The sequence below is a fragment of the Stegostoma tigrinum genome, chromosome 18, assembly GCF_030684315.1.
Source record: "Stegostoma tigrinum isolate sSteTig4 chromosome 18, sSteTig4.hap1, whole genome shotgun sequence".
Lineage (NCBI taxonomy): Eukaryota > Metazoa > Chordata > Chondrichthyes > Orectolobiformes > Stegostomatidae > Stegostoma > Stegostoma tigrinum.
Genome location: NC_081371.1, coordinates 44096248 through 44123852, shown reverse-complemented (window position 1 = coordinate 44123852; position 27605 = coordinate 44096248). Strand labels below are relative to the sequence as shown.

General features: G+C 42.2%; 1 protein-coding gene across 3 annotated transcripts in view; it reads left to right on the top strand.

The window, feature by feature from the left end:
- The window catches only part of LOC125460815 (thyrotropin-releasing hormone-degrading ectoenzyme-like), a 105614-nt gene that overhangs the window by 37337 nt on the left and 40672 nt on the right, over positions 1 to 27605 (top strand). For all 3 annotated transcript variants that reach the window (XM_048548819.2, XM_059652478.1, XM_048548818.2), the window contains 2 exons: positions 25903 to 26057; positions 26198 to 26311. In XM_048548819.2, the coding sequence (XP_048404776.2) occupies positions 25903 to 26057; positions 26198 to 26311 (269 nt within the window). The remainder of the gene's footprint in view (positions 1 to 25902; positions 26058 to 26197; positions 26312 to 27605) is intronic.

Below are 27605 nucleotides of genomic sequence, written 5' to 3'. Positions count from 1 at the left end.
TACAGGATTAAGGATAGGATTCTTGGCAGCGTGGAGGAACAGAGGGATCTTGGTGTGCAGATACATAGATCCCTTAAAATGGCCACCCAAGTGGACAGGGTTGTTAAGAAAGCATATGGTGTTTTGGCTTTCATTAACAGGGGGATTGAGTTTAAGAGTCGTGAGATCTTGTTGCAGCTCTATAAAACTTTGGTTAGACCGCACTTGGAATACTGCGTCCAGTTCTGGGCGCCCTATTATAGGAAAGATGTGGATGCTTTGGAGAGGGTTCAGAGGAGGTTTACCAGGATGCTGCCTGGACTGGAGGGCTTATCTTATGAAGAGAGGTTGACTGAGCTCGGTCTCTTTTCATTGGAGAAAAGGAGGAGGAGAGGGGACCTAATTGAGGTATACAAGATAATGAGAGGCATAGATAGAGTCGATAGCCAGAGACTATTTCCCAGGGCAGAAATGGCTAGCACGAGGGGTCATAGTTTTAAGCTGGTTGGTGGAAAGTATAGAGGGGATGTCAGAGGCAGGTTCTTTACGCAGAGAGTTGTGAGAGCATGGAATGCGTTGCCAGCAGCAGTTGTGGAAGCAAGGTCATTGGGGTCATTTAAGAGACTGCTGGACATGCATATGGTCACAGAAATTTGAGGGTGCATCCATGAGGATCAATGTTCGGCACAACATTGTGGGCTGAAGGGCCTGTTCTGTGCTGTACTGTTCTATGTTCTATGTTCTATGTTCTATGTTCTATGTTTCAATCAAGTCATCTCTTACACTTCCAAACTCCAACAAATATAAGCTTAGTCTGTTCAGTCTTTCCTCATAAGACAACCTACCCATTTCCAGATATTAGTTTGGTAAACCTTCTCTGAACCGCTTCCGATGCATTTACATTGTTCCTTAAATAAGGTTACCAGTATTGCTCAGGGTTACAGATGTGGTCGTAGCAGTGGCCTAGTGAGAGGGTACATGGAGAGATTTCCCGTCCCCTTGAAAATTAAGGCATCTAATCAGGCAAATAATGCCCTCCTGAAGGTCTCATTTGTCCTGTGGCCTACAGGGACTCATTGTGGGAAGGCCAAAAGTTAAACCCTGCCAAATTTGCTGTTGGACTTCCAGGGTGTGCCCCATGCTGTCAGGCACTCATTACCTGAATGAAGGGCTTGACAACAGGACAGAGAACCTAGCCTCTGAATGGCTAGAGGCTTTCAGTGAGTAGACAACCACTGAAGTCTGAGGTCCCAGGTAAGCCTCGTGTTGGCCAGCTAAGTTCCTGAATGGCGCTTTGCTCGTCAGGCCTCCCCAAAATGAGGCGATGTGGGACTTCTGGCAAGCCCTGTTCCACCTTCATTAAACACTGAGCAAGATCACTGTGTTCTGTGTCCATGTAGTTCTTTTCTATTTGCTCATGCAATATGGCCATTGCTGACTGGGCCAGCATTCATTGTCCATTCCTAATTGACCTGAGAAAGTGGTGGTGAGTTGCCTTCTCAAACTGCTGCAGTTCTTGGGGTGTAGGAGCACTCATATTACCACAGGAAAGAAAGTTCCAAAGATTTGACCTAACAATACTGAAGGAAAAGTGATATAGTGTGAGAATGATGTGTGGCTTAGGGAATCTTGTAGGTGTCGATACTTCCTACCTCTGCTGCCATTTTCCTTCTAGATGGTAGAAATTCTGGGCATTGGAAGATGCTGTGTGTGGAGCCTTGGTGAATTTCTGCAGTGCATCTTGTGGATTGTGCAAACTGCAATGGCAGCAGTGTTTTCAAGTCTGGTTGTATTTGAACTCAGACTGCTTCATTATCTGAACAGTCACAAATTAGGCTGAAAATTGTGCATCATTGGCAAACATCTGGACTTCTGACCTCATGATGGAGAGAAGATCATTAATCAAGCAGCAGAATATGGATGGGCATAGGACACTACCCTGAAGAACTCCTGCAGTGATATCCTGGAACCGAAATGAATGATCTGTAACAACCACAACCATCTTCCTTTGTGCTGGGTGTGGTTCCAACAGTAGAGGGTTTTTCCCCAATTCCCATTACCTCCAGTTTTGCTTGGGCTCCTTGATTAAATGTAGCCCTGATATTAAATGTAATTACTCTGCCCTTACCTCGGAGTTCAGTTGTTTTGTCCATGTTTGAATCAAGGCTGTAATGGGCTCAGGAGCTATGTGATCCTGGTGGAACCCCAACTGAGCATCTGTCAATTCAATGCACTCCACATGATATTTAGAAACAGCTGATGGCACTGGATACTGAAAAGGACCTGACAATGTTATAGAAACAGTCTTAAAGACTTTAGCTCCAGAACTATGTATACCCCTAGCCAAGTTATTGTTGAGCAAGTGTTGTGAGAAGTACTGTTGATGATGATCCAGACTGGACTTTTGGGGCAGTAATTGGCTGGTCTCCATTTGTACACTTTTTTTTCTGAATAGGACTTACCCGGACAATTTTCCACATTTCTGGGTAGGTGGAAGCGTTATAGCTGTGTTGGGATAACTTGGCTAGGAGTATATCTAGTTCAGGTCAAATTGACTGAAGACTGTCATCGCGATGTTGGGACCCCAGGAGAAGGCATTGGATTCTACACAGTACTGTGGGCTGATGGCAGATGTAAATAGATTAGCTTTGACTTTTACACTGCCGGACTCCCATCATTGTAGCTTCCCAGACTGACACTTTAAGTTTAAACTTGCTTGGTGCTACTTCTAGCATGCCCTCCCACACTCTTCACTCAACCAGCATTGATCATCTGGCTTGGTGCTAATGTTTGAATAGAGTTATGTTAGACCATGAGGTTATAGATTCTAATTGAATGCATTTCTGTGCTGCTGATAACCCTGAGTGCCATGATTGTCCAGTTTTGATTTGCTATATCTGTTCAAAGTTTTTCCTATTTTGCACAGTGGTACTGTCACTCAGCATGAGATTAGGACTTTGTCTCCACAGGACTGTGCAGTGGTCACTCCTGTTGACACTGTCGTGGACAGATACAGGCCCAATCTAGCAGCAGTGTTCTTTAGGACTTGGCTAGGTCAGTCAGTAGCAGTGCTCCTGAGGCAGTCTTGGGTGACGCATATTGAAGTCATTCATCCAGAGGACATTCCCTCACTGCTTCCTCCAAGTCGTTTTCAATATTGAAGAGAACTGATAACATCAGCCTGTGGGTGGGGTGAAGGTGAGGTGGAAATCTACAGGAGGTTTCCTTTTCATGTTTGACTTGGTACGATGAGACTTCTTTGGGTCCAGAGATAATGTTGTGGGCTCCCAGGGCAGCTCCCTCCTGACTACATACCACTGTGCTGCCGCCACTTTTGGGTCTGTCCTGCTGATGGGACATGACAGAGACAGATAGTGGTGGTGGTGACTGGGATCTTGTATTTCAAGTATGATTCAATGAGTATGACTATGTTGAACTGTTACTTTAATGTCAGAGGTCACACAATACCAGGTTATAATCCAAAAAGTTTATCTGAAATCACCAGCTTTTGGAGTGCTGCTCCTTCGTCACCCCACCTGATGAAGGAGCAGCTCCCTGAAAACTTGTGATATCAAATAAACCCGTTGGACTATAACCTGGTGTTGTGTGACTTCTGACCTTGTCCACCCCAGTCCAACACCAGCACCTCCACAATATGTTACTTTAACAGTAGTGCAGCCTCCCCAGATGATAGTGAGGACAACCTGAGAGGGGTGTCAGAGATGGGTCTGTCATTTTCATTTCTGATGACTAGCTCAATGGTAAGTAGTTTGTTCAGTTTTATTCCTTTCTGTAGACTATGCAGTGGTTTCCATACAAGTTATTGGCTTGCTATGCCATTTCAAAGGCCAGGTGAGTGTCATCCACATTGCTGTGGGTCTGGAGTCACAGGAAGGCCATCCCAAGTAAGGAGCAACATGGAGGAAACCACGTGGCTTTTTACGATGGTGAGCAATGATTACATGGTTGTCGTTAACTGGATTTAATTTCAGCTTTTATTAAATTCCAACTTCACTCTCTGCAGTGATGGGTTTCAAACCCTGCCTCCAGACATTAACCTGGGCTTCTGGATGACTAGTCTGGTGACATACCACAATGTTACATTGCTTAAAATAAAGCTCCTAGCACTGTATTCTTAAATACTGCTGCTGCTGCTATTCTGTTCGATTTAAAATCATGACTTTTGCTGCAGATTGTCCAGCTCAAGAATGCTGCAGGAATGGGGGTGCTGAAGTTTAAGCAGACAATTTGTACTGCCTCTAGAAAATTCCTTCATCGAGACAGTCATTGCTGTCAAAGTATAAATCACAAGGGAGTTATTTTTACTGACCACTGGCTGTAAAATGCTGCAGCTATGATGGAAATGCCAGACGTGAAATTTGACCTTATGAAATCTGATGGTGCTTCTGAGCAGCTTAATAAAGAAAAATACCACAGTCCTCACATTTGTGAACTTATCCTTTTGGTCTATGCTTCAAAGCTAACACATGTTTTACACAAGGAATCCTATTCTGCTATATTGTTGTAGCATAGAATCCATGTCCGTGCCAACTGACGAATGCTAAACTATAATAATCCCATTTATGTGTACTTGGTCCATAGCCTACAATGCCCTGGGATTTTAAATTATCATCCAAATGCTCTTAAATATTGTTAGAGTACCTGTCTGCACCACCCTGACAGGCAGCATGTTCCATATCTCCGCCACCCTCTGGATTTAATGATTTTTTTTTCTTTAGAACTCTTCTAAACCACTTGCTCCTCACCTTAAACATATGGCCTGTGGTCTTAGATGTGTCTGCCATGGGGAAGAGATTCTCTTGATCTATATTACATTAAATCTGTACCACATGATTTCATATGCTACAGAATGCTGTCGTCAGTAGTGTTCTCAAGGCTATATTGTTGTCAAATAGCTTCTGATTTAGACTTTATTCTGAATGCTTTTCTGGATAGTAATTATGTGCAAAGTTATGGGGTAAAGACAGGAGATTGGCACTGGATAATAAAGCTGGTACAGGTGAGATGGACAGAGTAATAATTTCTGCAAATGCTGTGAATTTTTCCTATCGACATGTCCCAACAATGTTTGTTGTGTGTTCCTGGACTTGGTCACCTGCAATGTTGTCATTCATTCCCCCTCTAGCTTTCTGCTTCCCATTAACCATCCTCCTCCTATGCCTGTGTTCCATTGCCCTGCTATTACAGGTGTTTCCATTCAACATTGCTGATTCATTTCTTCCTTTGAAGGGGCAAAATCAAAGTAATCATATTCAGCATGTCATTACAGACCCTGCACTGAGGCAAAAAGGTTTTTACTAAGTACATGGGTGCACTTTTATCAAAACTACTGATTCATAATTTCAGGGACCTAGGGAATCCACGTTAACTGAAGTTGAATTAGAGAGAGAAAAAAGAATGTTCAGTACATCTTTCGTATTTTGTATTGAAAGGCCTTACCCTTCGGCCAAGGACACATCTTTGCCAAATCTATTAATTTGAATGGCTAAATCATTCGATCAATTAATTCTCAGGTATGAGATGCACAGAAGTCATACATTCACCAGAATATATTCATAGAGAGTTGAGCATAATGGTTTGAAAACTCAACTAGCAGCTACTATGCATTTATGCCCACCTAGTAGACATTATTCTGACTGTAGTTGAAAACAGCTGTTAGATCTTTCTGTGGTGCACTACTTTGTAGGCCCAATTAGAATTATTGGAAAAAAAAACACATCTGACAAGAAACCCAAACTATCAGCTTGTGCTAGAATGTGTATTGAGAACTCGGTTGATTGCAAACAGCTGTAGGGGAGACCCAGAATATTGGATGCTGTCTTATCCAATCAGACCCTGTGTCATCTACTGGTTTCTGAATCCAAAAGGGATGCCCCTTCCTTTCACAGGAGTTTATTCAACTTTTCATAGAGGCCAAGTATTTTTTTGGTGGCTCTCAACTGTGAACACAGGGCGTAAAATTGGCTGGCGTTTTGCACTAACTGGCATTCATTAGTCTGTCTTTCTCTCAGATGTTGGACAATAAAAAGCATTATGAATGCACTAACGTCTTGCTATGGAGTACTGAGGTGAGGTACATTTGCTTGTCAATATTGTGTGCTGACAAGTGCATCTGTATTTAAATTTCCATATCCATTATCCTTAAGTATACATATATTTTAGTAAAGTACAAAAATATAATACTTTCCCTTGAAAATAGTTCCAATTTACAGTAAAATAAGTAACTCTTTGTCATGACATCGATCATGTTGCTTGTAAATAATCCCTCTCCTTGTCTTTCCTTCTCTCTCATCTCCCTTTTTTTCTCATTTTTAAAAATTATTTGACATGACACTAGGATGTAATAAGGGTTTATGATTTTTTTCTGATAAGGTGTTAGATAGCTATAATGTTAAATAAAAATTCAGTGAATTTCTACTTATTTTTGTTCTATATATCTATACCAAAAGCGTTGAGAAAGCTTGAAAACAAATTTGATAATTTCATGATATTTTGCACAACAGTAATTGCTTTTTGATGTTGAACTTGGTAGCTCTCCAAAGAAGATTTGAGGATGTTATTTAAAGTAATGATGCTGAATTTACTACCTCTGCTGTTTAGAGTACGGTCCATCCGGAAAGACATGTTCAGGGCTCAGCAAGTTATATTCACCCATTGAATAATTTTCAGTCTCCAGCAAAATCTGCAAATTCTGAATGCATATTTTAATTTAATAATTTATATTTAAATTCCTGTATGTTAGAATGTTCACTGACTAGCCTTTAGATTTCTCAACAAAAACACTTTGAAAGATCATTTGGACCAAGGTATGTTGGTAGGTGCTGGACTGGTATCATTTACTTGTGTTATGTCGACTTCGCTGATTGAAAGATGAACATGACCACGTTTCCAGATCATTTGTTTTATTCTTTCATGGGATTTGGGTGTTGCTGTCTAGTCCAGCAATTGTTTCCCATCCCAAATTGTGTTAAGAAGGTGGTGGCAAACTGTGTTCTTGAGCTGCTACAGTCCGTGTGATGCAAGTGCACTCACAGTACTGTTAGGAAGGAGAGGTTCAGGATTTTGACCTAGTGACAGTGAAGGAATGGCAATAGATCCGTGACAGGATGGTTGGAGGGGAACTAGTTGATGTTGGTGGCCGCATGCCTCTGCTGAAATTTTAGGTGGCAAGCTTGGAAGGCGCTTTTGGAGGATTTTTTGGTGAGTGGCTGTAATGGATCTTTTAATTAAACACAGTCTTGCCACTGTGTGTTGGTAGTAGGAGGAGTGAATGTAGGTACTGAACTGATCAAGCAGACCGTTTGCCCTGGTTGGTGTTGAGCTTCATCTGTGTTATTGGAGTTGTACTCATTTAGCCAAGCGGATTCTGACCACTGCCTTGTAGATGGTGGATATGTTTTGGGGAAACACAAGATGAATTACTTGCTGCAGAATTACCAGCCTCTCGCCTGCTCTTGTTCATTACTTATATGGCTGGCTCAGTTTGTTTTCTGACAACGGTAATCCCTAGAATGTTTATCATGGAGGAATTCGGCATTGATAATACTATTGGATGTCAATGTTTGATTAGTTAAGGTGGTCACTGCTTGGCATTTGTCTGGCGAGAATGTGACTTGCGAGTTATCAGCGCCAGCCAGGTCTTGCTGTATGTGGACATAGACATCTTCAGCACCAGAAGAATCACAAATGGTTCTGAATGCTGTGCAGTCATCAGAGGACAGTGCACTTGACATTATGTTTTTGGGAAGATTGTTGCAGAAACAGTAAAGTTGTCTGAGGAACTGTGCAATAATGTCCTGGGACTGAGGTGCTGGGCCTCCAGCAACAAAAACCATCTTAATTTGTGTTGGTTGTGATTCCAGCAGTGGAGGTTTTTTTTCCTCCTTGATGGAAATTGACTTCAGTTTAGCTCAGGCTCCATGAGGAGGCTGTTGACTTGCTGGCTAAGCTGGCTCGTTTTTGTTCAGACGTTTCATCACCATGCCAGGTGACATCATCAGTGGCGTCAATGATGAAGTGATGTTATTCTACTGCACTTGGAGTTTATACTGTCCAGTCTGTTATGGTGAGTACTTCATTTCCGGTTTCGATTTGCCTGAGTTTGTATACCATACACAAAACCAGAAATGACAGTACTCTCCATAATGGACTGGACAGTATAAATTCCAAGTGGAGTAGAATAACTTCGCTTCATCAGAGGCTCAGCTGATGACATCACCTAGCATGGTGATGAAATGTCTTTTTTAAAAAAAACAAGCCAGCTCGGCGAGCAAGTCAACAACCTCACCCGCAACCCTAGCGACACATCTTTGCCAACACTTTAAAGGGTTTCATGATGTCATACTTGGTCAAATATTGTCTTGATGTTAAGGGCTCTCTCTCTCACCTCATCTCTGGAAGTTCACCTTTCTTCTCCATGTTTGGATGAAGGCTGTAATGAGGTCAGGAATTCAGTGGCTCTGGCAGAAACTAAAATGAGCATCAGCAAGCAGATTATTACTAAGCAAGTGCTGCTTGATAGTACCATTGATGACCTTTTACATCACTTTACTGATGATCAAGAGTAAACCAATCAGACAGTAATTGACTGGGTTGTATCTGTCATGCTTTTTATGGACAAGATATACTCAGGCAACTTTCCACCTTGTCAGGGAGATGCCAGTGTTGTAATTGTACTGGAACAACTTGATTAAACTCATCCCCCGGAACACTGCTGCACAATTCTCAATAGTGTGAGAATTCCCTTGCAAGAGCTGAAGGGTTAAGAGGTAAGGGCAGAAGAGATAAATGGCACAGGCTGAGGGGAAACTGCAGAAATATTAATCTCAGTCCTGAGACAAGTGCTGAAAACACGACTATTTGAGTTTGAAGTGTGAACGCTCACGAGGGAAGTTTTGAATCTGAATTTGTTCTGATGGTGAACTCATACTGTCACATGAAGCCATGTAACAGAGCAGCAGAATGTGCAGGTGTTCAGATACAAGAAAACTAACTATGTCTGACTCTGGCTGTCTACTGAGAGCCTTTGGCCCTATGGAAGCTGGCCTTTGTCTGCAGTGTTGATTAGTGTGGGATGCAAGGTGATAAATTGACTTCTCCTTATTAATACTTAACCTTAAAATTCTCATTGTAATCTCTACTGAGCAATGATTGTGAATCCTCTCACTCAGCTGTCTCAGCATCACAGAAGAGAAAGGGCTAGTATAGACAAGGGACAGCATTCTGAACTATTAATTGTTACCAGCACCAGCAGACAATCCATCTGCTGCCAAAACTAACCATCATCTGTGGCACTTGAAACTATTAATCCTGCTTGTATCTTGTGGAAAGGCACTTTATTTCTGAGTATATTCCTGATGTTTTCCATGTTGCCTCTGAGCAGAATAACATTTCTGTATACACCTTATAAATTGTTTGCCAAACTCTAAACAGTGTTTGGAATAATATTTAAGAAGTTGTAAATCAATTAATCTCACCCATCAAGAAGTGAGCAGCAGATATTTTAGTTGGAAAGTTCTGACACAGGGTTTCGGAGAGCTTTCACTGCCCTAATTAGGTGATAAGAACAGTAATGGAGTGACATTTCAATGGAAAGAAGGAATAGATTGTGTCACTTGATAAGCATCAATTCAAGCACCACCAAAGGTTATTGCTTCAGTTTTATCACTAGGATTTATCATCCAAATGAGGGCTGAACATTTAATAAATTTGGGTTAAATTTGGAGTGGTGAAGGGGTTTGACATTTTATGTAGGAATCAAAACAACTGATTCATCTGTGAGTGGTGCTACATTCATTCTAATATGATTTTTTAAAAAATACATTTTCTGCTTAAACGCTTTAAGTTGGAATAAGGCTGTGGGGTGGTGGATTTGAAGTGTAAATATTCAGAAGCTAATGCCTTTTCTTCAATTGTTGATGACGGAAAGTCTTATACAATCTCTTTTGAGTTTTGGAAGGAAATGCCGAATACCTGGTGCTGAGACTTGCAAACCAGGAACTTGGATTCATTCTGTGCTGAACAGGTTATGGGAAAGGATGGGGAGCCTTCAATTTTTGGGCTTTGGAATTTTCTCCCCAATAGCCTCTACCTCTCTTCCTCTTTCTTCCTTTCTGCCACTGCCTAATGCCTATATTTTTGACCATGCTTTGATGTTTGGGTCCTAATATTGTCTTCTGTGGGTATTGTGCACAATTTTGTTTCAAAATGCTCTAGCGAATGCACCTTTGGACATCTTGTTATGGTAAAAATGCTGTATAAATGCGAATTCATTTTGATGATATGGTGTTGCGGAGCTACTTATGTAACTATACTGCAATGTGAGTCACATAATTTTGCAGGCATGTTGGAGATGGATGGAGCAGGATGCAGAGAGCTTGGAACTTTTAGAACACACCATTGGACCTCTGTTTGGTTATATGGAAAAGAAAAGTCGCAGCACTAAGGGGAGTCAATGGATTAATTGGATAGCTCTTCCAAAAAGTTCACAGGTAGACAGTGGTGAAGAAGGCATTTGGCATGCTTGCCTTCATTGGCCAGAGCATTGAATACAGAAGTTGGGACATAATGTTATGGTTGTACAGGATGTTGAAGAGGCCACCTTTGGAGCACTGCATACAATTCCGGTCGCCCTGCTACAGGAAGGATGTTATTAAACTGGGAAGGGTGCAGAAAAGATTTACAAGGATGTTACTGAGCCTGCAGGGTTTAAGTATAAGTCCGAGTCTGTTTAGGCTGGGACATATTTTCATGGAGCACTGGACACTGTGGGGTGACCTTTATTAAATCATGAGGGGCATGAATAAGGTGAATAGCAAAGGTCATTTCCTCAGGTTAGGGGCGTCAATAATTAGAGGGCATGGGTTTAAGATGACAGGGAAATATTTAAACAGGACCTGAGGGGCAGCTCTTTCACACAGAGGGTGGTCCATATATATGGAATAATCTGCCAAAGGAAATGGTAGAGGCAAGTATAATTACAATAATTAAAAGACATTCGGACAAGTACATGGATAGGAAGAGTTTAGAGGGATATGGGCCAAATGCAGGCAAGTGGGACTAGTTTAGTTTGGGATTATGTTCGGCATAGATTGGTTAGATGGCAGGGTCTGTTTCCATTCTATCGGAGTCTATGATGTAGCACGAGGCACAAGGAGATGCATGACCTCATCCTATTTAAAAATCAGGGCTCATCCATTTAAGACAAAGATAAGAAGAAATTTTTTATCAGAGAAGGTTGTGAGTCCTTGGACCTCATCTTCTTCAAGATGTGGTGGAAGATTTTTAAGGCAGAGGTGTTCACGTTCTTGATAATAGAGGGGATGAAAGGCTATCAGTGAGAGCACTGGAATGTGGAGTCTTCAGATCAGTCATGATCTTATTGAATGGCAGAGAAGATTTGTGAGGCTAAGTTGCTTACTTCTCCTCTAATTGATATGCTTGTATGCATTCACACGTAAGGCTCAGTCCTGTAAAGTTGGAAATAATATCAGAGTTGCTCACTTTTCGTGTTTCAGAATGTTAACATTTTCTATGAAATCAGTGAGGAAATGCAACTAATATCAATTGCTTTATCTTTCACCACCAGAAATGCAGGCAATATATTCATTTATAATGGTGCACATTGGAGCAGTGTATTTCCTGATCGACTTTGTAACTGTGATGCACTAATATCAACGGCATTGACATGGAAAAGCTCAAACAGCAAAGTTACAATCCACTTTAATACTCACTGCTAATATTACAGGATGTGTGGGATGGAAGCCCTGATAATAGCATCAAGCACTATGCAAATTCCAGCACAGTGGTATATCAACTGATTAAAAATGCAACAACAGCACTCAGTTGTCAAATGCGTTGAGTTTTACCAAAAATTAAGTGTCAATTTCAATGAGTTTCAGGAGGGTTTCTGTCAGTGAGTTTGAGTTAGTCAATTGATTTCATGTGTCCCATGCCCTTACCACACCATGTTCATGCCATCAGTGTGCTCACGAGTGGCAAAGCTACTTCTGGCTTTGTGCTGCCAGTGCCATATTTAAAGCTTGGCCATGCATCAGATCAAATGCAGGGGAATGGTGTAGTGTTAATGCTACTGGGATAGTAATCCAGAAGCCTAGGTTAATGTTCTGGGGATATGTGTTCAAATACTACCCTGGCTAATGGTGAAGTTTGAATTTTTCAATTGAATTGAATTCAATAAAAATCTGGAAGTAAAAGCTAGCCTAATATCAACCATGCAAACACTGTCAATTATTGCAAAAACAAGTCTGCTTCACCAGTGTCCTTTAGGGAACGCAATCTGCCATCCTCAACTGGTTTGAACAACAACGTGACTCCAGACCCACAGCAGTGTGGCTGTCTCTTATCTGTCCTTTGGGCAATTAAGAATGGGCAATAAATGATGGCCTAGCCAGCAATGCCAACATCCTGTGAATGAATAAAAAAAGTATAGCCAGGAACTATCATTTACAGTAAATGTGAGGAAGAAATGATGAATAGCTTCTGAGAGCCAAGCCACTACATGGTGCAGGTTGTACTATGGTGGAAATAGACCCACATTTCCAATGACCAGGTTATTGTTTTTGCAGAGTAGATGGAAGAGGCATACACAAGGCTAGTGGAACCTGCATTGTAGCAGACTCTGAAGGGATTGCTGGCAAATTGGTGATTCTTTTCGCCAATTGTCCTTCGCCCAAAACATTTCAAAGGTATCCATTTGTTAAACTACTAAAAATCAAACATAACTCCTGGATAACTACCAAACTAACTTGCAACTAACCACATATCCTCAACTACACCTCCTAGAGACCCTAGCCCCTGACCTTACCTCATTCCCTTCCCACCTCCACCAACTCCCAGTATATCAACATGTTCACACACACCAAATCCAGCACCCTCCTCTCGTCGTCTATTGGGACCTGACACCCATCTCCAAACTTGGAATGTAACATCCCTGCCCCCTTCACTGGATTCAACCCACTACCCCACTGTGGACCCCACCCTCCTTTCCGTGCCAGCAGAGCCTTGATACTTTGATGTGTGGAGGATTGAGAGATCGTGCACACGACCTCAGTGGATCCTCAAGAAGCAGCCAAATGTATAAATGTTTAGCACAGTTGTAATCGTAGTGACAGCCCCTGGGATAGGGCAGCCCCACCCCTTCAACCTGCTGCAGCCAATGACACAGTTCAGTGACGGTGTTTTGGGACATCCTTGGTCTTTTTCAGCAAACTGTCTCACTCATTCTGGATGATAGCCTCTGGGCCTACGGTACATCCTTCATATTTTACTGTGGCCTCTCCATGTAGAGGCTGTTCAGTAGCCACTGGAGGTTGCTGCTGTCTTTCTGGTACATTTGAACATCCTCCATTTCTCTGCACACAGCAGCCACACTAAAGATAAATTGCTGTTATGCTGGGTTCATTTGTCACAGTTTCATGTGGCAAGTAATATGGCAATGTCCGAAACAAAACAACCTCTTAATATAATGAGCATTCAGCATTCACAAAACAAACAGTGTGGTAGTTTAGCATAGATCTGCATACAGTGGGCATGATGGATTCCAATAAGGAGGGACCTCCACATGGATCTTTGACACCATCGGCCCTTATATTGTTGTATGCAGCACAGGTCATTTAGTACAAAAACAGCAGGAAGTTGTAATTAGGGTCTGATTGGTGAAACTTTGACCTCAGCGTCCCACCCCACCCATACAACTCACCCAAAAAAGGTAGCTTTGTGTACAAGAGCATGTTATGAATATTGTGAATAATTCCAGTTGAGAGGAAATCAGATCTATGCCCTTGAACAGCCTAGAGATCTTGGATTGACTTTGTGAATTGGGGCTCGCAGATGAAACTTTTAAGGTCATCTTTCATTACTGTGGATTCACAGAGATGACTGTCCTCAAACTGTAATGACCAATGACATGGTCAAGATTGCTTGTGACCAGGATTTGATTCAATGTAGTTGGTCACTGCATGTGTTCCACATGGAGAATCCTATGCTTCTTGTGTCTTTAACCAGTACCGTGCAAGTGGCTAATTAATGCAATTAATGGGCCTCCACTGTTGACAAGCATAGCCCCCTTCCTTGGGGAAAAGAAATACTCAACTTCACCCTGGGCACGATGGCAACCACTTTTCATTTCCACTTTGCATTTGCAGTTTTGATGAGGGTGGAAGGCAACACAGGAAGCATTTTGCAGATTAAGTTACAGTCTCAGCCTGATCATCTGTGTGACACTTCCACCCCACCCAAATGTTTATTTTTCTTTCTTCCTTGTAGTCCTGTCAACCCCATCAGTTCTGTGCTTCCCCATGTTCTTACCCCTTTTTTTAAAATTTAAATCTTCATATCTCCCCACATTACTCTCTGACTCCCAGGTCTGCAGCTTAGTTATGCCGATCATCCTGATGAACTGTCCCACGTTGAACCCAGGATGGTGGTGACTTGCTAACTACCCCCCAAACACTCACATGCTATGTAATCCATGTCCTCCAAGGCAGTGTTATGTCTCGCCTTATATTTAGAGTTGTGTTCCTTGATTGTTATTGTCCCCTCTGCATCCAGCTTCCAACTCCCACAATTCTGACTTCTCACACGATAGCAGTGACCCCTGAGAAGCCTCCTTGTACGGAACACCAGGACTGACTGTGGAACGTCCCCCAGCTGACTTGGAATGACAGCCTCCACTGATGACTGACTAGAGCCCTGGAATGATTGCTGTGCAGCTCGCTGACTGACTTAATACTAAACCTGATGCACTGGCCCTGTAGGATTGCCCAGGACCCACACCAGGAACTGCACTGATACAGATCCCCTAACCTGAAACATCCCATGCAGCTGATCGAATGTGCCCAAGCCCCTATACTGAGATCAGACAATGCTCTTGACTGGCTATGTTGGACCCTATGATAGACAATAGTCAACTTGACTTGGCTGTGGATTACTCCTCTTAAACTTTGAAACGTAGTTATTTGGTTAAAGTGCTTTGTGTGTTTACCAGGTAGGCTACTGGTACATGTCACAGGTGTGAGACTGACATAGCATAGCGATGTTTGCCCCAATGATTGACATTGCTTGAAACCATGACAGCTGCCTGGCAGTCTGTGTGTGCTCATAAGTAAGGAATGATGTAAATACGAAGATGGCTGTTGATTTTGAATAATGTAGGAATGCACAAAATTGCAAAGGAAGGCAGAGATGCAGTGAGCATCCAAGTAGGTGAGCGAGCGTGAAGACAACAAGCACAGAGCCCTGAGATGCACCCTGTTTCAATACAGGAGGTTGGTGCCTGTCTCTGTGTACAAAGTGGCTAGCAGCAGCAGTATGATGACAGGTATTGCTGTACTCCACAGTGCAGTAGTGAAAAGGCAAACTCTGTTACAAGTGGTTTGGAGTTGGGCCAAGATGATATGATGAGGCTGGTGCTTGTTTGACCTCCTTAGGTGGAGGATACATGCAGTCCCACTCATGGAGTACAACCTGGGATGTGGAGGTGTGGGGGGGCAAGCAAACAAGCTGGAGTAGCCGGGTACCCTCTTGGGAATTGATGCTGTCTAGTTTCCACTGCATGGCAAGAACATAAGAACTAGGAGCAGCAGCAGGCCATCTGGCCCCTCCAGCCTGCCCCGCCATTGAATAAGATCATGGCTGATTTTTTGAGATTCAGCTCCAGTTACTCACCCACTCACCATAACCCTTAATTCCTTTACAGTTCAAAAATTTATCTAGCCTTGCCTTAAACACATTCAACGAGGTAGCTTCAAACGCTTCACTGGGCAGGGAATTCCACAGATTCACAACCCTTTAGGTGAAGACGTTCCTCCTGACCTCAGTCCTACATCTGCTTCCCTTTATTTTGAGGCTATGCCCCCTAGTCCTAGTTTCACCTGCTAGCGGAAACAACCTCCCTGCCTCCACCTTATCTATTCCCTCCATAATCTTATATGTTTCTATAAGATCTCCCCTCATTCTTCTGAATTCCAATGAATATAATCCCAGTCTACTCAGTCTCTCCTCATAATCCATCCCTTTCAACTCTGGAATCAACCGAGTGAACCTCCTCTGCACCCCCTCCACTGCTAGTAGATCCCTTTTCAGGTAAGGAGATCAAAACTGCACACACAACTCCAGGTCTGGCCTCACCAGGACTCTGTACAGCTACATAGCCTCGAAAGCCTCCCTGTTTTTAAACTCCATCCCTCGAGCAATGACAGACAAAATTCCATTTGCCTTTTTAATTACCTGCTGTACCTGCAATCCTACTTTTAGCAATTCATGCACAAGGACACTTAAGTCCCTCTGCACAGCAGCGCGCTTCAATTTTTTACCATTTAAAACATAGTCCATTTTGTTGTTATTCCTATCAAAATGGATGATCTCACATTTATCAACATTGTACTTCATCTGCCAGACCTTTGCAGGGTTTCAGTGTCTTCTGCACACTTTGCTCTACCACTGATCTTAGTGTCATCTGCAAATTTTGACACACCACGCTTAGTCCCTAACTGCAAATCATTTATGTCTATTGTAAACAATTGCAGTCCCAACACTGATGCCTGAGGCACACCACGAGACACTGACCGCCAACCGGAAAAACACCCATCTACCCCTACTGTTTGCTTTCTACTGGTCAACCAATCCTCTGTCTATGCTGATACATTACCTGTGATACCATGCAACTTTATCTTATGTAGCAGCCCTTGGTGTGGCACCTTATCAATTGCCTTCTGGGAATCCAGATACATCCACAGGTTCCCCATTGTCCACCATGCAAGTAATGTCCTCAAAGAATTCCACCAAATTTGTTAAACATGACCTACTCTTCATGAACCCATTCTAGGTGTTCCCAATGGGCTAATTTGTATCCAGATGTCTTGCTATTTCTTCCGTAAAATAACAAACGCTTCATAAATGAGGTGAGATTAGGTAACAGTGAGGTGTCAGTAGGCCTTTAGCTGCTTATGAGTGAAAATCTCATCTCTCCATTGAAACCTTGAATGTTAAATCAAACTTATTGTCTTAACATTGAGAATTTCATTTTTCCGATCTTGCCATTGCCCACATTGATCAGGGACTGCAAAGATGCTGCAATTGTCTTTTCAATTTGCTAAATGGGAAAGTAAAATGTTGGTGGGATGTTGGAGGGGAGGTGAGTGTTGTGGGTGTAGAATAGGCAATGAACCAGTCTTTGTTGTAAGTATCGATTCCTGGTCTTCTGGAAAGAGATATTGACTATGCTAAAATTAAAAAAAAATGTCAACATGCTTATTCAGCCAATATTTGAATACTTGAAATTGTGAAAGTAAGCTTTATGCCATTGCATTATAATAACATCAATTTGAATAAGTCAGAAATGTAATGAGAACTCGATGCTCAGCCAACATAATGCTGTCGCCCATCCAAAGAGCCTAGTGGCTGTTATACTCGAATGCTGCTCCATTTGTTTACCATAAGATACCTTCAGGCTGTTTTCTGCTGTGACAGTTTCTTGAGAATTTGCCATGCTCAAGCTTTGCAGGCAAATATTCACACTTAAATACGTTGCAGCTGCACAGTGTGTACTTTAGTATGTTTTCTACCCGGTCTCATTCTACTGCTAAATAATGACCTTTCAGTTTATTTCCCAGTTGACATGGCAACCACTGCTGTACTCATCGATTCATCTATACTTAGCTGCCTCTTTAGGAAAGAGTGACTTATAGCATTATAAATTTATGACACCAACTATTGCAGCCAGAACCCTAAATCTACGCATCAAATCACTATGTATATGACTATTGAAGTTTTTGTAAATCTATGCCCATGATGTGCAGCCTGGCAAAGCAGACAGCAGAATCTACCCCCTGGTGTTTTAGACTTCTCTCTCATTTGAGGATTCCAGTCCTGTGAGGCCCAATGCTGTGTATGTGACCTGAGGTAAAATGTCCTCTTTTATTAAGTGATTTTCAAAGATATCAGAACTTTCAACTTTGCCCAGTGTAAAATGGATACTTTCTGACTGCCCATCTATTATATAATGTGACTGACTGAAATGAGAAGAGCAGCTGAGGCGTATCCCATAGTGCTAATCTGGTAGTGTCAAATTGGAAACTCTAATGATCACACTACTTTCTGGAAAGTAATGTGTCTGCTTGGTAGTTTTTTGATTCAATAGAAAGTATTGAATAAACAATGGCAATGAAAACATGCCAGGTAATACTGAGTTTCAGATAGTTAACATAGTCATCAAAAACCCCTCTCTGTGCAGTTTTAGCTAGGATGTGGCATTAGCCTGTTTTATTAGACTGATTTAACTTTTCAGATGAAAACGAAAGAAGTGCATCGATTATAATCCAAGGGCAATTTATTTCTTTAAGCCTTGCTTCTACACCATTTCCTCAGCTGTGTCAGTGTTCTACACACCAATATCCATTTGTCAACTTAGACGGCAAAAGACTTTCAAAAATTTGTAAAGGTTTTATTTTAAATTTATAGGAAATTACTGTTATGATCCCACCTGATGTTACAATTGGATACGTCAGAACCCACACTAAAATCTGGCTTGAAAGATATCTTTTTTAAATTTAATGAGAAGATCTTTCAATTAAACATGATCATGCAATGATGCAGGTTGGTTTTAATAATACAAGTAATTTTTATGCAACAGAAATGAAAAAAAAATATACCAAATACTTTATGTATAACCTAATTTGAAAAATTTTAAAGCACACTTCATCTATCTCAGCAACATCACTTTACAGTTCAAACCCTGGGAAGAGATAATGGGAACTGCAGATGCTGGAGATTCCAAGATAATAAAATGTGAGGCTGGATGAACACAGCAGGCCAAGCAGCATCTCATGTGCTCCTGAGATGCTGCTTGGCCTGCTGTGTTCATCCAGCCTCACATTTTAAAACCCTGGGAAGAGTTGTCTTTTCAATCACATCTACCAGTTTGACTTATCTGTTTCTTTCAATTCCTAGTCTTATGAGTTTGGGGGCCTTTTTCTTGAATGGTCTCAACAATTGAGCTTAGACTTTCTCAGCTTCAAGTAATTCCTTCAAGGTTCCAACCAAATTCTTCTGGTGTATAACTTTCAACTAAAATATTTACACTATGGTAACCTATTATTTTCTGATATATCTAAACTAAATCCTGACTCCAGGAGGAGGAATAGTTTCCCATGCATTGTATGGTAGAATGCAAGTGCAGTGCAGTCATATATTACTGCACCTGGGTCGATGTCCAAGACTTGGTGGCACTGTGCATTATGGGCTCAGCATTTTTTAAAAATCAACTTGTTCAGAAATGCTGTGATACTCTCTGGAGCAGCTGGGACATGAATTCAGTCTATTCCTGAGGTAAGGATATTACCACTGTGCCACAAGAGCTGATCTTCTGTTTTTCTAATTGACCCGTTCAGAGATGTTGTTACATGGTATGTCATGAGCATGACATCAGTGTTTATGAAATTTCACAGAGTAAATTTACTCTTTTTTTAAAAAAGCATAATGAATTATCATCCCTGAATCAAAAGTAAGCAACGCTTTCAAAGACATGCCCCTATTTTTGTCTGCTTTGTCCAGGGCACGGAAATATCCAGTCCAGCTAATCGATGATTCTCATTGCTGTGATACAGGCACGATCTAGCAGGGCACAACTGAATGTATCAGAAACTGAGACACTCGAGGACTGACTTAAGTTTCTGTAGCTGATGCAATATTTTCTTGCTGTCCTCCTTGCCATATGCAGACCCAGGCATAGGAGAGGCAATGGCCCAGTGGTATTATCGCTGGCCTGTTACTCCAAAGACCTAGATAACGTTCTGGGGACCTGAGTTTGAGTCCCATCATGGCAGATGGTGGAATTTGAATTCAATAAAAAAAACCTGGAATTAGAACTATAATGATGACCATGAATTCATTACTAATTGCCTGTGGAAAACCCATCTGGTTCACTAACGCCCTTTAGGGAAGGAAACTGCCATCCTTACCTAGTCTGGCCTACACGTGACTCCAGACCCACAACAAACATGGTGACTCCAAACTGCCCTGTGGGCAATTAGGGATGGACAGTAAATGCTGCCTAGCCAGCAACACCCTCATCCTGTTAATGAATAAAGGAATAAAGGGCTCAAATCTATCCATTTCATGAATTGTATCAGATAGTTGACTCATAATTGTTGGTTAATTCCTGAAGCAGGCTATTTAGTGTTATACTGGAATCATCTTGGAATTATTCCCTGTGATTTTCTGAGATTAATTTGTGTTGAGGTTTCACCCCAATCCTGCATTTTTCTTGGTTTGGAACTCTATTAAAGCTCCCCCTCTTCTCTCATATTGTCTTTCAGTAATTTTTTCCTAATAGATGCGCCTGTAACTCAAATACCTTTTGACTTTGAGAGCAGATTAAAAATAGAGTCTTCCATCCAAAGTCCCATTCATTTCTGGTTTCTCCAGCCGCTGCTCCGGAAGGACCTTGGATGTTTGTAAGGCGGCTGGGAAGATTAGAGGGAATGTGATTTTCCATCCGCTGTGCTGCTGTAGAGCTCCCAACGTGTCCTGCAAAGGTAGCTGGAAACAATAGTCTTTCTACATGTTTAGTTTTGTTGTAGTGCAGCAGCCATTAGTACAAAGAGGGAAATTAAATACTCTTCAAAACTAAACATCTGGCTGTGTGCACGATCTAATAGTTTAATTGGCAGCACACCATACTAATTCCCAAGCCCATTCCTTCCTGCTTCTTGGATGGAATCCCTATGTCTACCACATTCCTCCCCTGCTCATATAGTTCTAATTCTGGAAACGTACAGTCGAAAATCATAATTTATGATCCTGCAGTATGACGCATTTTAAAAAGCTTTGCTTCTGCTGGAAATGGGAATAACCTTCCACTTTCTATTTCTTACCACCTGAAGAGATCAATGTTAATCCTCTGCTACCACGGTTTACACTGCAATATTGATATGTTGAATCAGGCGGCAGAAGGCGTGTAGACATGATTGTAAATCTGCAGTGTAATGCAAACATAAATTTTTACCTTTATCTTCCAGACTCTTTCCTGGCCTTCATGCCAAGGCACTTTCTTTAACGCTAACCCTTTTTCATTTTACATTTATTCCCCCTGTTTGAGGTCAGGTGCTGAGTAACAAAGTGAGCATCAGTGAGTAGTCTTTTGCTGAAGTGCAGCGGCAATTACTTCAAAGTGAGAAGTTAAGCACCCATGAAAACCAAAAGTCTGTCTTTGTACATGATCTGTTTGTTCAAATGGCAGCAAAGAGCCTGGAATTATCAAGTGCAGCTTCATACAACTGTGAATGACCTCTTCCATCACTTTGCTTATGATTGGGATTAGACTGATGGGGCGGTGATTGTCTGAGTTGGATTTATTCTACTTGGTGTACAGCACCTACCTGGATGGATGCACATGGTACAGTTGTACTGGGAAAGCCTGGCTGGGTTGCAGCTAAATCTGGAGCACAGGTCTTTGGTACTGCAACTGGAATGTGGTCAGGGCATATAGGCTTTCCAATTTCCAGTGTTTTCAGCTGTTTATTGATAGCGCTTAGTCTGAATCGAATTGGCTGAAGACTGGAATCTGTGATGCTGGGGAACTCCAGAAGTGGCTGCATTACAAGGAGACAGTGAAAGGACTTGGTGTACTGCCTCTTATTATCACGCAATTGTGTTGCTTATCCTGTCAGTATATTGCTGGCTAGAAGGGTTCTTATGGTGCAGTGGCAGTGTCCCTACACCTGGATCGCGGGAGGCCCAGATTCAAGATCCACTTGTTCCAGAAGTGTGTAGTAACATCACTGAGCAAGTTGGTTAGGAAATACATAAAGCTGGCTAAACACGGCTTTGAATTCTTCACAATTAACGTGCAAACATAAACAACTCTGGATGCTGGAAGTCTGATATAGAAATAGAAAATGTTAGAAATGCTCAGGCACTCAGATGGCATGTGTGCTGAGACAGAATAACAGGCTGGATATTACTGGGGGTGGGATGGGGTGGATCTTTTAATTACTATCCCTGCCCCCACCACAAGCAAAGTTAGTTTGAAGCCGAGATAGCAAAGTGTGAAGCTGGATGAACACAGCAGGCCAAGCAGCATCTCAGGAGCACATAAAATGACGTTTCGGGCCCAGACCCTTCTTCAGAGTTTGAAGCCGAGCGATTTTAAACAAGGCAGCCCTGTGATGAAGCTGCCTGGGCAGCTTGGACACTATGGGAGTTGGATGTTTGTTACCACACTCCACCCAGAAGGAAATCCATCTCCCACACCCCCCCATCTCCCCATCTCCCCACTCCAAATGAGATTATCCAGTAGCTCCAGCTGTTCTGGCAGCACCTACACTCAGTCGTGGGCACTGCTGAGTCTGCCAGGAGGCCCAACGAGATTGAGGATAGATACCAGAGTTGGGTTTGTACTGAGTTTCAGGGTGGGCATCTTATACCAGGGGTTACGAGGTGGCAGGTTTTGGAAACCAGATGGGGTGACACAAACATGTTGGTTGGGGTGCCCTTAATGTGCAGTGGGAGCTCCTGGATTCCTGTGCCTCCCCATCTCCACCCCTTCCTACCTTTCAGATATAGTTGTTTAAAAACAAAGGCCTTGCCTTTCTCACAGTCTGCCAGTAGTCAATATATTATGGCATTTGAAGCTCCCTATAGGCCTAAGGGTTGGCAAGCTTGTGGATACCATCCCAACTAATAACCCTTGTAATTGTAACTGACCCGTGCGTCTCTGCTCAAACCGTGCCCCATGATGGGGAGGGACATAAAGCCCTACTTTCCATGCCAATGGTAGGTCTTTGTGATCAAGCTGACTTTAGTTTAAATAACTGCATTCACCATAAAGTGCCTGTAAATTGCATTCTCCATGTCTTTGTAGCTTGTTATCATAGTATCCTTTGTGCCAATAATCTGCTCTGATTCTGAGTCTGCCACTGCCAGAAGGTGCTCCCTGAGTGAGGTAAGGATGTATAGTTGGTGCCTGGGAAGGCAGACTCAGAGCTTTGAAGCCTGAGATTTCTCTTGTCTCATGAACGCACTTTCTATCTGTCCATCTCTTTCTTGCCATACAGATGGACTGGGACCCAACCCTAACCAACTTCATGCAAAAAGGTAAATACAACAAGCTGAACACTACCCTCTGGAGAAACTGTCACATCCATCACCCACAGGGTCTAAGATTATCCTCCCCATTCAAACTTTATCAATTCCATATGACTTATATCAATTGACAGGCCATTAAGATTCTGTGGAAATGTGGATCTCTCTCTTCCTGAAATAGTTGTCAGATTTGATTTTGATAGATTTTTGTTGGACAGTGGTTATGAATAACATGAGTAGATGGAGTTAAGAATTGTATTTGTCATGTCTCCTTGTGTAATGGACCTGACTCAAGGAACTGAAGAGCTTCCAACCGTTCCTGTTTTTTGAAAAGACCTGTACACTGAAAGAGTGAACTGAGTACATTTGAAAAAAGCACTGAGGAGGTTTCTTGCATAATTTGTGAGAAATTGTAATGAGCAAACTCTAGATAAGAAAGCAGCTCTGTCTCTTCCTAACATTGTTCATGCATCATTTCGTGATATTTTAATAGCTGTCATGTAAACTCAGTTGCATTTTTAATTTTATCGTTGACATCAGCTCTGAGGTGCACTGAGACTATATTGGAGAATGTGGGTGGATTAGCAAATTATCTACCCTCTGCCTCAGCAATTAGAACATTTGCTAAAACAAAAGTGCAGCTAGAAGTCACCCACATAACATATGGGCTTAAAATTCCTTTTATAACTGAAAAGTACGGAACGTGACCTCCTAATTTAAAAACAACATGGCTTTGCCATTTGTAACTTAAAGGATTTCATAAATTCATAGTCATAGAGTCATTCAACGCAGAAACAGACCGTTCAGTCTAACCTTTCCATACCAAACATAATTCCAAACTAAACTAGTCTCACTTGCCAGCTCCTGGCCCATATCCCTCCAAACCTTTTGTATTCATGTACTCATCCAAATGTTATAATTGTACTCACATCCACCACTTCCTCTGGAAGTTCCATGTAAACAACTTGCTCCTCATGCCTTTCTTAAATCGCTCTTCTCTCACCTTAAAAATTGAAATTCCTCATCTTAGGGAAAAGACAACTCCCATTAACTTTAACAATAGCCCTCATTATTTTATAAAGTTCTATGTGGTCTCCTTTCAGCCTCCTTTGTTACTGTGGAAAATGTCCCAGCCTATTTAGTCTTTCTTTATAACTCACCTTCCATACCTGGCAGCATTGTGAAACATTTCCAGCAAGAATTGCCAAGTTTTATGGTCATAACTTTGCAAATTGCACAGGATTTGTTAACTGCTGAACTCCTCATCTCGAGGGAGTGGAGTTAGCTTTGTCTAAATGACTAATAATTGCTCTCTGGTAACTTGTCACCATGGTGACATGACGTAGAAGTTTATCAATCAACTCTGTTCCTGTCTTCACAGATGCTGCCACACCTGCTCAGTTTCTCTGGCATTTTGGTTATTTTACCAATGTACCTGTAGAAATCTCTGCTTCACTAAACACTTGTCCTCATGCAAATTTGCAAATAATGGGAGATTTCCTTCCATTTGCTGATTCCGTAGTTAGACTAAAATGTGCTGCAAGACCAGATGGCAGCATAGGGTGCTAGAATACCAATATAACTCTTGCAGTTTTTTATAGGCGGAGTTCCCTGTCTCGGTCATGCTCCTATGAGATGTTACAAACTGGGAGCGCTTTACCTTGGGATGAAAACAAAGGTCACAAAGCTGAGTGAAGTCATTTGGCTCATAAATGTCACACTCCCAAAGATGACCATGCTAACCCTTCCTTACCATCGCAACACACAGCTGCCGCTTATTTTTGCGCTGTATTAAAGCCCTCTACAGCTGTAACCAAAGGTCTTCTCCAGCTCTTGATCATTCTTTGTTTAAAGATGTTCTTCTTGATGCCAGTATTGCTAGTTTGTACCTATGTCCTTTTGCTCTACAGTCACAGGGAGAATTGTAAAAGCGCTCAGAATTAACAAAATAAAAACTGAAAGAACTGCAAATGCTGTAAATCAGGGACAAAAACAAAGTTGCTAGAAAAGCTAAGCACGCCAGGGAGGAAACAGAGTTAATGTTTCGGGTCCGGGCCTGAGGAAGGGTCACTGGACCTGAAACATTAACTCCGTTTCTTCCTTCGCGGGTGCTGCCAGACCTGCTGAGCTTTTCCAGCAACTTCTGTTTTTGGCTCAGAATGAGCATTTTGTGTTCTAATTAGCATCTCAGATACCTTCATAAGGTCTCTTGTTATTTCGTTACTTGCAAGGCTGAAGAGTTGATTGTTTGAATTTTTAAATGAACATGATGGGGACGGATTGGCAGGATGGAAGTGAATGCTGCTTTTTTCAATCCTGTCCAAAGTTACACAGAAGTTAATTGACAGCATTCATGTACCTCCCTGCAGCTGGTTTTGCAATAGAGCTGGTTTGGAGTTGGAACTGAGGTTTCCATCTTGTCAGGCAGCATGATAGATAAACTCAAGGAAGGTAAAGAGAGGAAACTAACCTTAGAAGGAGGGGAGCTTCAAAACTTGGGCATTTATTGCAGTAACTGCAGTTGTCGAGAAGAGTGAGAAAGTAGATTGAAGTGCTTTAGTGCTTACTCTTATCCACTGGATAATGTATCATCCACAGATTGTGCATTTCAACCTCCTGTCACACTAATTTCTAGGAGGTACCAATCCTGCCTTAAATCCAATACACTTGACGTGTGTTAATGTTGGTCCTACCAATGTACTGGAAACAACTTGTAAGAACACAGACATTAATAATTCCTGGCAAAATAAAATTCAGCTGAGGAGAGAAAAACAAATTGTTTGTTTTTTTTCATGACAGATCTGTTAGCGGTACCGAAATATCCATATGCTGCCATGGAAAACTGGGGACTGAGTGTGTTTGTAGAACAAAGGTTATTACTAGATCCTGGAGTTTCATCCATTCCCTACTTACTGGATGTTACCATGGTTGTGGTACATGAAATCTGCCATCAGGTACATAAGCTGAGTCAAAACAATAATGGCTTACAATTTTGTCATCACAATATTAAGTTTGCTTTCCAACCTTGTGGAGATTTTTGGGCATCCTAATTTTGGACCTGTTTTGTACCTAAATGTCTTTTATTTACTCTCAGTGGTTCGGTGACCTTGTGACTCCAATTTGGTGGGAAGATGTGTGGTTAAAGGAAGGATTTGCTCACTATTTTGAATATGTTGGCACCGATTTCCTTTACCCAGACTTCAACATGGTAAGTTCATAGCCAATGTTTTTGTGAGCTATTACACACCTCACTGATTAACTATAATTCTGTCAGAATCAAAGTGCACTCTATTTATAACATTACTCCAATGTATAATCTGCTGTGCATGTAAGTGTTGCTACGTATTATCCTCTAATCACTTAAACCATCAAGTGTGAAATTTGTTCTCAAAGACATTACATTAGTGTGCTTTTTTGTTGGCACAAACATAATGTTTAAGAGATGCCTTATTAATTTTTAAATCCCAAAGCAAATTATAGTACCAGCATTTATCCTGAAAGCTGTATTTCCAGCTCACAGTTAAAAGTTTTTAAATGTAAGATAAATATATTAAAATATAGAAACTTTTGCACTATACTATATGTAAAAAAAATTGGATGGGATAGGTTTTGTAATGTTTGCACCCGATTCAGTTTGACGTAAAATTGATGATGAAGATCATTCGCTCATTTAGATCTTGAGGTGCTGTGGTAGTGTACATCACTTGATCAGAAGTGGCCATGGGCACCCGCATGGGCCCCAGCTATGCCTGCCTCTTTGTAGGTTACGTGGAACAGCCCCTCTTCCGCACCTACACAGGCCCCAAACCCCACCTCTTCCTCCGGTACATTGATGACTGTATTGGCGCCGCCTCTTGCTCCCCAGAGGAGCTCGAACAGTTCATCCACTTCACCAACACCTTCCACCCCAACCTTCAGTTCACCTGGGCCATCTCCAGCGCATCCCTCACCTTCCTGGATCTCTCAGTCTCCATCTCAGGCAACCAGCTTGTAACTGATGTCCATTTCAAGCCCACCGACTCCCACAGCTACCTAGAATACACCTCCTCCCACCCACCCTCCTGCAAAAATTCCATCCCCTATTCCCAATTCCTCCGCCTCCGCCTCATCTGCTCCCATGATAAGACATTCCACTCCCGCACATCCCAGATGTCCAAGTTCTTTAAGGACCGCAACTTTCCCCCCACAGTGATCGAGAACGCCCTTGACCGCGTCTCCCGTATTTCCCGCAACACATCCCTCACACCCCGCCCCCGCCACAACCGCCCCAAGAGGATCCCCCTCGTTCTCACACACCACCCTACCAACCTCCGGATACAACGCATCATCCTCCGACACTTCCGCCATTTACAATCCGACCCCACCACCCAAGACATTTTTCCATTCCCACCCCTGTCTGCTTTCCGGAGAGACCACTCTCTCCGTGACTCCCTTGTTCGCTCCACACTGCCCTCCAACCCCACCACACCCGGCACCTTCCCCTGCAACCGCAGGAAATGCTA